Source organism: Neolamprologus multifasciatus, chromosome 14 (assembly GCF_963576455.1).
Source record: "Neolamprologus multifasciatus chromosome 14, fNeoMul1.2, whole genome shotgun sequence".
NCBI lineage: Eukaryota > Metazoa > Chordata > Actinopteri > Cichliformes > Cichlidae > Neolamprologus > Neolamprologus multifasciatus.
In genome coordinates, this window is record NC_140452.1 from 25,871,356 (window position 1) to 25,885,263 (window position 13,908).

At 38.2% G+C, this 13,908-nt stretch overlaps 2 protein-coding genes across 5 annotated transcripts in view; both read left to right on the forward strand.

The window, feature by feature from the left end:
- The first annotated feature begins 767 nt into the window (after positions 1-767).
- snrpd2 (small nuclear ribonucleoprotein D2 polypeptide) lies at positions 768-3,274 on the forward strand. Its single transcript, XM_085131582.1, has 3 exons — positions 768-904; positions 1,778-1,957; positions 2,679-3,274. Coding segments are annotated over exons 1-3 (357 nt in total). The 5' UTR covers positions 768-902; the 3' UTR covers positions 2,854-3,274.
- Positions 3,275-13,398: 10,124 nt separating this feature from the next.
- Positions 13,399-13,908, forward strand: part of vaspb (vasodilator stimulated phosphoprotein b) — a 31,929-nt gene continuing 31,419 nt past the window's right edge. For 3 of the 4 annotated variants that reach the window (XM_085184251.1, XM_085184249.1, XM_085184250.1), the window contains exon 1: positions 13,399-13,905. In XM_085184251.1, the coding sequence (XP_085040377.1) occupies positions 13,901-13,905 (5 nt within the window). In that variant the 5' untranslated portion in view covers positions 13,399-13,900. The remainder of the gene's footprint in view (positions 13,906-13,908) is intronic. The other variant, XM_085184248.1, reaches the window with a different exon arrangement.

Consider the following 13,908-nt stretch of genomic DNA (forward strand, 5'->3'; position numbering starts at 1 on the left):
CTCTGATTTATTTCATTTATCCTATAACATCTTCTTAAGAACTCTGAGTTATATTGACTCCCATGGCGTTAATATTATTTTTATTTTTATTTTATTTTTAATTATTATTAGAGCATGTTGTTTCAGTATTCTTTGCAGAAAAAAAACATAAAATTACCACAGTGTAAAATTGCTCTATTCCCTATAATAAGTAAAATAATAAGTACAATTATGCTTTCAAACTGAAAGACAATTTGAGCATGCTTACATAAGAATTTATCCTGTATTTAATATGTTAACAGCGATGTCAATTTTATATGCATATACCATATTTTACTACGCGTAATCTCATGGGCTTACCATAAAAGTTAAAACCATTGAAAGCTTTATCAACTAATAGAAAGATTTATAGTTTATCCTGTACTCAACTGGGAGCCAATGAAGTGACTTCGGCACTGGAGTAATATGTTTAAATCTTCATGTATGTGTGAGGACTCTTATCAAACTATATGATTACCAAAACTGATTATCCCAAAAAATGTTCTGTCTCTGATTTTCTGGACTAAAAACAAATATTTCTGTCTTACCTCTTAAAATTCAGCAATTAATAAGTCATTAGTTTGTGAACAGGATAGATCACCGGAGTAGAATAATAAAATCATATCTAGTCAGCTTTTAGAAGCTGTCTATTGAATAAAATGTAAAATATAATGCAATTAATGATGGAAACGGTGTGTTTCAGATGGACTTTTTTGTAACGTTTAGTGAGCCTGTAGTAACCCGGTAGTTGTAGCGGCGTTTTTGAAGCGCCTTCAAACGACCCGGAAGTAGTTTGATCCACGCGAGCCCAACGGAATCGTTGCAGAGCGAGCTGAAAACGACCGAATTGTTGCAGAGTGAGCTGAAAACGACCTAAAGAAACCATGTAAGTGTTTGTGATGATCAGCTGCTGTTATGAGAGACTGGTTATTCTTTCAGACACTGAAATCCGCAAATAGCGAGCATTTAAAAGGCTAACATTGTTAGCCTTTCTGCTACCCGGGCCGGTTAGCTTGACGCTTTTAGACGCTTTCGGAGCTCTTCCTTTTCATAACTTGCTGTGTTACAGATTTGTTGTAGTTATATCAAAAGTAGTTCGTACATCTGGTCTTTTTTGTTGTAAAGTTTCAAAATACTGATTCCGAAATCAGACTATAGCGTAAATGCTAGTTTTCTAAATGCTAACAAGAGACAATGTGTGAGCGTGCGTTTTCATGCTGGTAACTAATTGCGATCTGTGGCAGTCTAGTGACGTAAAGATTATTATTATTTTAAATAGTTTAGCATAAAGGTCCGCAAACATGTCCCAAAACATGACTCACTGGAGCTTTTAAATGGCTAGGTTTAAGCTTCAGTGTGTTTTGTGCGCTGTCTGATAAATGCATCTCTGTGCCCAATATCTATTTTTTTTTTTTTTTTTTTTTTACAGGTGTAGTGAGGTACTTTACTTTGTGTACTGTGTACAGTTTAAGTTTTCCACTTAACTTTTCTCAGTAAGTAGTCACACAACAAATAATGAATGAATTTTTGCGAAATGTCATAATAATAAGAAAAATAACTTCAAAATGTATAATCAGGCTGTACATGAGCTGTGTCAACGCACAAAATTCCCTGTTGTAGGATCAATAAAGTCTTGTTTTATCTTAGTAACAGAAAAACCTCCAATAGTGGTACTTTACTACTTCAAATATGCCATTGTCATTGTCACACTCATTTATTAGGATACTGTTATGATGTTGTCTCATTGTTTCATTTGCAGGAGCCTCTTAACAAAGCCCAAGTCAGAGATGACCCCTGAAGAGCTTCAGAAGCGAGAGGAGGAGGAGTTCAACACCGGCCCCCTCTCAGTCCTCACCCAGTCAGTGAAGAACAACACGCAGGTCCTCATAAACTGTCGCAACAATAAGAAGCTGCTCGGAAGAGTCAAGGCTTTCGACAGGTATTGAATCAGACACTTATTTAGTATTTAACACTCTTGAGGGTATAATGTGAGACTTACTTGTTTATATCAGTGTGTTTTTTATCGTGTTTCTTTTGTCTGTTTTCTTACATTTAAGCCTTTATTTCATTATTATTGCTAGCCAATGGTGATAACATGCTATCGTGTCACTTTGGTCCCTTTTTAGTATTCACTCGTTTCTTATTTTTCTCCATTGGAGTCACATTTAGCACCTTTAATTTGTTATTAAATATTGCCCTCTCTCAAAGGTAAAAATAACCAAACACATTTAGTTTGTTATTCTTGTATAATGTAGCTGGAACATCATAATCCTCAGGCAAATTTGATCATTTTAATTAGCTGGTTTACACACCTAATGAGTGAAAGATCTGCCGGCTGAATCCCGGAGGAAATGCCAACTCCTATTGGCGTTGCGTCAGAAAAATCTGTTATAGAAATCAAAAACATGCAGAACTACCCACCGGGATAACCCACTGTGAATGAGGTAGCAGCTAAAAAATACTTTTTGTTTTATTTTTTCCATTGTAGGTGTGATATTTATTTATTATTTCTTCTGATACTGCAAAAGATTTTTTTTAAAAATCACAGAACATGTAAATGCATATATATATGAGTACCTGAGTAAAATCACAGGTCTTTTATTTATGTATGCATTTATTTTCTATAAATTACTAACATTACATCACCACCGGCATTTCAGGCATTGCAACATGGTCTTGGAGAACGTGAAGGAGATGTGGACAGAAGTTCCGAAGAGCGGGAAGGGAAAGAAGAAGTCGAAGCCCGTAAATAAGGACCGCTACATTTCTAAAATGTTCCTCAGGGGGGATTCTGTCATCGTGGTGCTGAGAAATCCTCTGATCACAGGAAAATGAACTCTCTGCACCGCTCACCTATTCTTTTTTTGTTTTTTCTTACACTTCCTCAAGGCAATTGATTGTAGTTGCCGTAACCTTATTTGTTTTGATTTTGATGTTGGATCACTGAATTCACTATTAAGACAGAAAACGTGTCATCAAAAATATGTTTCTCCCATTTTGACGGTCATTTAAATGTTAGGCATGAAAGTGACCAATTTTTTTCTTTGTCTGTGGAGCTTTTCTGTCTTTTTCATTTTCATAATAAAAGTGATGAAGAGATGAAAACATTGTGCAAATATTTTTATAGCTTTTTGAGTATATGTAGTTTACATTACACAAATGTAGACTAGTCTTTATATTATTAATTTCTCTGACAAAACAATGGTTTTATGTTTTCAGATTGTCTGTTTATCCCATTCTCAAGAATTCAATATTTCAGCTTCATCACATTTGGTACATCTATTTATGTTCACTTGGGCTAAAAATCAACATCCCTGACCTCAAAAACCATTTTGGCTCCAACTAAAGAATTAATTTAATAATCACTGCACGCTTTCACACAAACATCTGACTTGGTCTTTAACTTTACCAGTAATTAAAATGATGATGTGATAAACTTGAATAACCATAACATTTACAGTGACATAACGTCTCACCAAAAAAGAAAAATAACTTTGTTTCTGAGTTCTGGCCCTGAATAATAAGCAAAGGATTTGTTCTGACACAGAAAGGTGACTTTAATCTTTGCCGCCCACTTGAAGTCCCTAAAAGTCCTTTTTATGTATCAGTTTGGACGGATGTTACTATAAAGTTCAACTTCACTAATCGACGAGCGCATACGCTCATGAGGTTGTACTTGGTGGTATTTTGTAGCGCTCGTTCAGTGCAGTCATTGAAAAGTTATTTCTCCTTGCCAGCCTCCCCCTCCCCTTCTCATCCTCCTCCTTCCACTGTCACCCTTTCACTCTCCCCTGACAGCATCTAAGGTGTCGGGCTTGATTTCAGTCAGCAGCGCTCAATAAGCGACAAACTGCCGTTTAAAGGCCCACTGCATTATTGATGAGACCAGATGTGCTGACTGTCACTTCACACCCTCGTCTCTCTCCATTTCGAGCCGTTCCCTCTCTGCCGCTCGGCCCCTCCTGACCACTTTGTTAATTGTCTTAATAGCTCGACAGCTAGTGTCGCCTTACTTCTCCCTACCAGTTGGCATCTAACCTCTGCTCTGTGGTGCTCTCATATTCAGTGGTTACGTAGATGAAATGCTTGTTTGTGTATTTTATAGTTTTCTGTGAAGGGTGGGCGGGCGGGTCGTTGAGAATTGCATGCCTCTGATTTCTGAATCGTTCCTCTTGTTTTATCTGATGGAACCTCATGAAAAAATTGCTAAATATGTTTACAGAAGTATCCTGAATTTTCTGCTGTCATCCTAACATCTTGACCTCTGTTTTATAATTTATGTCACATTACACTCTCACTGTTAACCCTGCGCCTATCAGCCCAGCACCTGTGGAGTATCTCTGTGAGGGCAACAAGTCGTCACTGATTTACAGCTCTCAGGTGAAGCCTGCTGGGCGAGTCAACGGGAGAGTCGGGCTTAGCGCTTTATGTGAAATGTAGTGAACTTCTGTGACTGCTCTGATAGCTATTGCACTAATGCTTCTGGCAAATCCAAGTTTGAGATCATGTTGCGGAGGCCGGAAAATAGACGAGTTGTTTCATAGTCAGCCCAAGGGCACACAGCAGCTGTTCAGGGTCCCGCGGCAACCAGGAAGCCCCCAAAAGATCTGCTCCTTTTTCTGTAGTTCAGATTTACCCATGTTGTACATCGAGTAGTAAACCATCCAAAACATAGCTTATGATAGGGACACTTTCACTTAGAAATCAGTTTGATGTGAGAGTCGGTAATCCACGCATCAAACATGACACATAATGCAAGTAACCTCACCCATATTTAAATCCAAAAAAAAAAAAAAAAGATTTTAAGCATGAAAATAAATAAATCAGCTCATTTTCATTCACCCTCATTTATTTTTTTGTGGGCCAAATCTAATGGTTAACAGGGTGAAACTGGAAGCATTATATCAATTTTTATTAATGTAATAAATAAAGGATTACTACGACGGTTACAGCAGCAACCCAGAACAGTGACCCTTCTGTTTAAGCTGAGAATCTGAGTGAAAGACCTCATTCATGCAGACTAAATCCATGGCTCTGTGCTATATGCTTCACTTCCACCAGTTTAATTATTCTCTTTGTCAAATATACAAGGCGTTAAAATGTATATGCTTGACAACACCCTTGAAAACAAATATTTCAGCTCTATTTTTAGCCTGGTGCTAGTAATGTGACGACAAACAGGGTCACTGCAAGAACAATCAGTTTTGCCCTTTTGCACAAAGCAATCTGATCACCTTTGTAGTGTGACCTCTTTACATTAAAATGAAATTTGACTGAATTTGACCAGGACTCCTGAGCAAGAAGATAACAGACAGTTATGAAATATGAGCTTTCCGGTGTTACCCGGGCAGTCCAGTACAGGAGTCCAGTTTCACCTTCAAATTAAGGTGGTGTGATTGCCTTCCCTGACAACTTAGCATTGCAAGATTATAATCAATTAGACAATATACTGAGCATTGAGTACTTTTTAAGTATCCCCATTGACCAAGAATGCCAATCATAACACTTAACGGCCGCTCCTTTCTAAATATAAGTAACATTTCTTAGGTCAGTTCTTCAGATGTAAGTGTTAATTTCAGACATGATGCTAGAACTAGAGACAACTTACAAGAGCCTTGAACTAAGGACTCCATGCACACTTACAATCTGCACCTCTACACTGAGATGTTAATTGTATTGTATCTGCTTTTTGTAATACCAACAGAAGCTAACAACAATAATCAGTGAAATCAATATTATAAACAGTTGAAAAGCCACAATCGCGAAATACATCATTCTTTTTTAGTAACTATTTTGAACTCTGTTCATTCTGTTCCACTCATTTCCTTTAGATATTATTTCCTTTATGACTTTCATGCAAAGGTGAGGGGTCAGTTTCAGCATCAAACAGAATGAAGCTTCGTTGCAGGGGCGCTCCCACTGAGGCAGCGGGCCCTGGATAGGAGCAGATCACCACTCGGTCTCCTTAGACTCAGTCTGTGATCGTTGTTTTTTTAGGCACAGTGAGAGATTGTCCCTTTTGCTTTAAAAAAGAAAAACCCCTCAACTGTAAAAACTGACACTTTATGTATACATTTACCTCCCTTACCAAGGGTGTTTCCAGGATTTCATCTTGAACTTTAAAGGTAAATGTTTTGCAAAGTGGAAAAAAGTATTTAGACTATTTCCTTACCTAAAAGTTAAAAACCTTAAGTAGTTTAAACCTGCATTTGATTATATCATGTTCCAGCTATTAATTTTAATAACTTACATATTGCTGGTCAGCTTAATCTCAGATAAGTCATTTAACTTATCTCCAAAATAATTAGTGAATAAAGCTTTAAAATAAAAGGTACATGGTATTATATTTTCATATTTCCAAAACATAATGGAGTAAAATAGAAAAGTAGTATTGCAAAGAATTACTAAAAATAAGTTACTACAGTTACATTAAACTTGTACTTCAGTAAAGCACATGAGTAAGTCCTATCCATGATCTCATCCAATGGTATTGCGCATTGTAAGACATGTACCTGAGCCTTACCTGGGTTAGTGACACTCATGAAGTAAATTTTTTTTAAAATTTAAACATAAAGTAGAAAAAGAAGAAGTTTCTTACTATGTCTTGTGTTCTTAGGTGAACATATAAAATACATGGTGACACCATATTTGCCTGCTATTGTATTCCAGGTATGAACACCGGTCTTAAATAATGTTTTGTCGATGGCCAGGACTAATGCTGTCTTTAAAGCTGGTATAAAAATTCTCTAAAGGTGAATTAGTGAGCTTTACGGTGGCCCTGAGCATTCAAGTTCTCTTCCATTTAAATAAAGAAAGGCAAAAAAAACCCCAGCAAATAAAAGTACAGCAAAAGCATGCCAGGGGCGCCACCATTTTTGCTACTGTAACTTTGCACTGTCCACTTTCTGCTGTGACAAAACAAATTTCCCACATGTGGGACTACTAAAGGTTATCTTATCTTATCTCATCTTATGAGGGGCACTGGCCACCCCCCAATTCTGGGAGACGGCCAACTAGAAAGACGGCGTAATAACTTTAATAAACGCAAGCACAGGAGAGAGGAAGACACCCTACAATGAGTTGAAACATTATTGTTATTTAAAACTGATTATTATAGATTTCAAAATCTTACTTGGTTTTCATATGTGCCCATTTTCTGTGACAACAACAACAATTAGCAAGAAATTACCTAGACATATAATTCTTTTCTTGCAATAATTTTTGCCATATTTTTCAAGTAACCTATATCTGACAACAGCATAATAAAATTGGAAATTCTTTTTTGGGTGTGCCCCAGCAATATTTTTAGTGGCCCCTATATGGCCACCCCTCTGAAAAAATTCTGGAGGTGCTCCTGACCCAAACAAAACACCATCACGTTCGGTGCTCTTGCTTCAAGGTAGCGTCCCCCTTAGTGAGGTTGAAAAGGTCAAAGTCTAAGGCACACATAATTTTTTTTTATTAAAACCTTTATTGACCAGTTGAGCGTTCAGACACAGACTCTAATTTCATTTCACTTCATTTTATGCTATCGGTTAAGGTTAAAAGTACTATTTCGGTGCCTGTTTGCGCTTATTTGGCTGTAGCTATAGCACCTGCCTGGGTGTCATCCCCGGAACCTGAAGGTAGTCTATAGATTATAGAAAACCAAGTTCAGAGTCTCCCTTTTATTTACTGTGACAAACACGGGCGACCTATCACAAAGTGTAAATCTACAGCTTGTTTAGGATCAAATAGCATCTCTCAACAATGAAACTCAGCTGCAGCATCGTGGGACAAAGCTGTCAGATAGCCGGTGGGTCTATTTGGAGATGCCTCGGATAAAGACAACTTTAGGGACCTGATTTGTCGGGTATCATCGTGCATTTGTCTCAGATTACTTACACTCGTGTCAAAGACACTTCAAGAAGTCTCTTTCCCTCCAGATTTTGGGGAGAATGAGCGATCCGTGAGCAGGAAGGCAGATGTTTTATTCAGTAGGTAAGCGATAAGAGGGGGGAAGTGTGATTATGATAGCGATCGGCCAAGCATCGATAGGCAACCATCCGAGGAACGCGACACCCTGCAGCGCATCGATCGGGCTCCGGTAACCGGAGCCGCCGCCGCAGTTTGTTTTCAAGCAGAGCCGCGATCCGGGTGTCATAGCCGCCAGGCCAGGTGGAGAGGAATAGGGAGGGAATGAGAAGGAGAGTATCGGCTCCGTAAATACATAAACACTACCTTCACTCATCTCTTAAGTGAGGAATGACAGTAAGTGCTGGGACACATAGAGCGGCAGCCAAAACAGCGGGGATCAGGTGTATCTCTCTGCTGCATGTAGATCCGGAGCTGTTTACAAACATGCTCTACTGTACCTGAGTAAGGTGGTATAGATATGTTAACCCTGCAACAGTGGACATCTGAACACAGTAAGACTGCTACAAATTATATATATATATATATATATATATATATATATATATATATATATATATATATATATATATATATATATATATATATATATATTATAGGATTGTTAAACACAATACTATAAATGAAAATACACTAAAAATACTGCAAATATAAATACAGTAAAATAGACTGCAGTAACTTCCTGGCGTACAGTTGCCAGCAAAGTTACTGTAAAATTAATTCACAGTAGGTGCTGCAATTTTATTTATAAAACATTTAGGCTACTGTAAGTTTAACTACAGAAAAGCATTAAATTAAAAGCATTAGGCATTAAATTTACAGTAACTTTGCAGTTAACTTCATTTACAGTAGCTTTTCTGTAAGTAAAATTACAGCAAATTACTATCAAATCCACTTACAGCAACTTTACTGTAAATGCAGTTACAAAAAAATGTTTACAGTCAGATTACTGTAAACACTTTTTACAGTAAATTACTGGCAACCAGCTGCCAGTAATTTACTGTAAATTCTACAGCAACCTGTTTACATTCTGATCATGTTTTATAATGAAAGTACTATTTTCATTTTAATGAGACATTCATTCTGACAATAAAAGCACATTCATCCTTATTTTCCCTGCGGTGCAGCTATTTGTAGCTCTAAGTATTTTTTTAAAATAATTGTTATTAAATACATGCATATATATTTAAACGCAGTAATTTTATTTTATATCACATTAAATGTTTCATTAAGTTTTACCTATAGTGTGAAACTTCACAACCCCAACAATCTAACATTTCCTCTACAAGTTTTGCTTGTGAATTCAAACTACTCTGATCTCCTGTCAATGCCAAATATCTTTAGCTGTAGAAACACAACTCATGGTGTAATAGCTAGCTTGAATTGTACGTTCTTCATTTTTCTGGAGTTCCTACAATATGGAAACTAATTGGTTTGTTTGTTTTGGTCAAAATGTTTTGAATTAAATTAAGTTTGTGTATTTTTCTTCAGAAATGTGACGATGTGGCAGTATAACCCAATAAACAAGCAAATGTTCAGGATGTTCTCTGCACTCCTTTAGGTGGCGTTACCTGATGGTCATGTAGGAAAGTTTTCTTGACATTGCAGGAACATTCACTTTTGCTAAAAATTAGTTTGGAGGACTTTACAGAAATCCTTCCATGTATTATTTCAAATAACTTACAATTTGAAGGATGGACAATGTGGATATGTTATTTCTTCCAGGGTTCACAGTGGTGATTATCCATGTCCCCTCACAGATGGGTTTGAATTCACCAAACTGGCCAGCTGCTTCAGCTTCCTTCCACAGGCCAAAGACACGTTAGATTAGCTGGTGACTTTATATTGCCTAGAAGTATGAATGCGAGTGGTCTGCCTCTCCATGCCAGCCCTGTAATAGATGTTAGCTGGATGTTATTGTTGTTTATTTAACTGTTTATTTGACTACATTAAAGAATACCTAACTCTTTATAGTCTTGTAATTCTTCAACACACTTGTCTCAGGGCATTTAATGGATGTGACACCATCTGTAAATGCAGATGTCATTCATCCCTGCTGTCTTTGAGTTCTTAGACTTTTTGAGATTCCTTTAAAGGAAGAATTGTCCAAGTTAAACTCTGGAGAGGGAAGACTAGCTTCACACTGATTGCACAATATGAAAAAATACAGGGGCCCCACGTTGAGAGTCTAGTTTTTCCAGCACACTGACTGTGAGATGGTTAATACAGATAGGCCAAACAGCTTTACCTGGATGTAATTTGTTAGGCTTGTATTGCCATCTAGTGGGCCGCAGAGATAATACACAGAGGCCTTGTTTGGATTGTCTTAAGTTCCCCTTCACTTACGCTGTACCCTCAAGACTGACACATTCATGTGTGATACAAATAACACAATGATACAAGCCAGAAATCCTTTTTGTTTTGACTCTTTCATTTTGATCTTCAGTATTTGTTGTTACGGTCCTCTTGAACTTTAATTACATGTTGCACAATGCTCTGTTTTTAAGATTGCAAAACAAGTTCCAAATTAAGAACGGTTTAATTTTGTGTCTTTTCGCTTTAAAGATTGTAGTCTGGCATTCATTACCATTGTATAATGCCTCCCACTTTGCCCTGTGAGGAGTACAGGGCCAACATTTCAGGACATGCCATTTGGACTCTCTTTAAAATCCTTCTGCTGCCCTTTGCTTAGCTGGCCTCCAGCCCAGACCTCTTAGTGAACACTTGTGTCTCACTCCCATTTGCAGATTTCACCCTCCTCCAGTCACATTCCCTGTCAGAGAGCAATGGAAGGAGATTTTAAGACACTTCAACAGCAACACTTGCTCTCTGTACCACTGAATTTTCTTTATAATCCATTCAAACAGTGGGTCATCCCCTATGGTCCGTACTGTTAATCTTAATCCCTGTTAGGATAACTGTTGCCAACCTCAGGATCCAGGCTACCACTTTGTTTCCTTGCTCGAAGTTCAGTTGTGTAATTCTCTTTGTTTGTCTTCTATTCAACCAAGTGGGGAGGCTGAGGCTTTCAGACGCTGCCTCGGGACTGCATGCTTTACCAAGTCCTGGATCTCTGATGTAAGATGTAGTAGAAGTGCAGTCTGTTTGCATAATAACCTCACTCCAAACCCAGAGACAGTGAGATAAGTGAAATACAGCCAGGTTCACTATGCACACCCTCTTTTGTCTTCTGCTCTGTGTTTTTTCAGTAGCCCGTGACCCTTTTCTTCTTATGCTTTCTCCAGCTCTGAACACCTATTGTTGCCCCTTTGCTCCAAGCCTAGGGGAGGCGTCTTTGCTGCTGTCCAGCAGGTTTTCTGTCAGACTGCCATCTGTGGGTTATGTTGACCGACTGACGTCAAGCTGTGGAAATAAAGCTGTGGTAAAGAGGAGGAGCAAAGGAGAAACCCTAGAATTACAGAGTGACTGCTTCTGATTCTTTATGGGCTACTTTCTGGGAACACAAGCAGCCTTTTGAGTCTGAGAAACCGCAAATCACACAAACACTTTCACACATGCTGAAGCAGGAACTTGCACGGGAACTGTTAATATTTGTAAAATTCCACAAGACGCAGGGTGCTGTTTGGGCTTCAGAGAGCACGGTTAACAGAGGGCACGTGGCCAAGAAAGAAATCATACCAAAAAGTTGCTCAGAGCAGTCAGCTGGTATGCCTGAGTGTGTGCGCGTGTATGCATAGTGAGACTAAAGGCATATTGACTTTCTGGATGTTTATACATACCATGCTGGCGTAATGCATTCCTTTCACATCCTCTCTTCCACTTCTGTTTCCATCAGGAAGTAGAAGAAGTGCTTTAACGCTGTGTAATATCTCAGTGCTGAAAACTGGGCCACGTGAGCCATCAGACAGACATTTTTTCCATTCATAGTATTTTCTGACAACATAACGTAAGAGCTTTTAAAAGGTTAAGTGATTCAGCTTGGAATATTTCTTTTTGCTTTGATTACTTTTTTAAATTCCAAAAGAATTACACATGAGATACCACAGAGAGACCCCAAAGCCACAGTAGCTATTTGAACTCTGAAGCCAGACAGCCAATAGGCTGAGGTGGAGAGCTTGGACATGATGCTGCCTTTATGTGGTATTGGAAAATAAAATTACATCGAATAATTTCTGCAAGACCCAGCTGGGGCTCAGGAGATAGAGCGTGTAGTCCAGTAATCTAATACTAATGCATCTGTCGAAGTGTGAATATCAGGTTAAAGGTGCTTAAACATAAAAAAGAAATACGTTTTTGTAGTAAGAAACGTGAGTATTCAAATAGAGAAAAAAAATGCACTGTATAATGTATACCTGCCTATTTAGTTCAGCTATGGTGCTGTGATGGTTCCTGCATAAGCCATATAACAACTGCCATTTATGAATAAGTATTTATAATTAGTTAAGACCAGATAAGATCAAATCTTTGATTATGGACGAGCTAAAGGGAGTGGGCTCAAGTAGCTCTTGTTTTTCTTTAGATTTTGAATTCTTGAGCAATTTTTTATGTCTTTATGGCTTTCTGGGCATACAAGACAACACGAAGAGGAAGAACTACTTGTGGTGTAAAATGCATGCATTTCGTTCCTCAAGTTCTTATGTAAACATACTCACCCTTATCCTTTCTGTCGTGTAAGTTGCAGGTGTGCTAAAAGACACAGTGAAGCCCATCATGTTAAAGGAAATGTTTGGTGTCATTATGAAAGAATGCTAAACAGGTAAACACCGCAAATAATTTTACTTAAGCAGAAAAGATATTGTCAGAAAAACATAAGTAGCAAAAAGTAGTAGCAGTAAAGACTAGCATGCTGACACTGCTCATGGAGGTAAAGCTCGTGTAAAACAATGCTTGTCAAACAGTTCCACCTTGAACATGTATTTTTGAACAATTTCTGACTTTGTATATTTGTTACTTTTCTTATAATATTTTTTTTACATTTCAATCTCTATCTTTTGAGTGAGTAAATACCTAAATGTTTGAGCTATATAGTCAGTAATTTAAAAAACTTTCACATATGTAACTTGAAATGATGTGATGATAACTGCAAACTTTGAGATGAAACTAACTGTTTTTACTAAGTTTCAAAATTTGAATGAACAAGTAGAAAATTCAAGTTAGGCTTCTCAACAAGTCAAGTTACTCAGAACATGAGTAACTTGACACATGTATTGTCAAGTTACTCATGCTAATAACTTGAACTTTTCAAGTCACAATTTTGAATATATATATATATATATATATATATATATATATATATATATATATATATAGAGAGAGAGAGAGAGAGAGAGAGAGAGAGAGAGAGAGAGAGAGAGAGAGAGAGAGAGAGTTGGTTTTTTAGGTCGCAGAAACAAGAATAAAAGCCATTAAAAGCCAGGGGAAAACCCATCCTACTAATTTGGATTATACGGAGCGGACTTGAACGCACCATGGGATTGCAGCCTACTTTGAAGCCGGCGGGTTGGGCCACACTCCAATGAATTTACACAGTCCTACCGAGTGACCGAGGGAACGAGAAAAGCCTGGCGCCTGCGTACGGCTTCGGCGTCCAGAAGCAGAGCGCTAAAGCAGCTGAAACTGTGGGAGGAGAAGTTCAGTTTTTAGCATAGTCGCGCCGGTTCTCGTTTCACCTCTTTAAATGGTAGAAACCACTGTGGGATAGTGATTGGAGTTGACAAGCCCGCTTCACTACTGTATCCCCCCCTCCTTCGTCTCCTTCTCCTCCTCCTCCCCTCCCGCTCAACACATACAACCAGGAAATCGTCGAGGTGTGCTTCTTTTATCCCGCTTGTGGCTACCCGATTCGCGGGTGTCGATGCGGTTTTCTTCCCCTCTTTTTTCCTAGGTTTTAAAAAATATATATATACATATTATTTTTATTCCGCTGGTTTGACTCTTCAAGCCGGGCTTCACCCCTGAAGTCAGCCAAAGTTGCCTGCGAGGAGAGGATCTCCACTCTGGCCGAACAATGAGGTG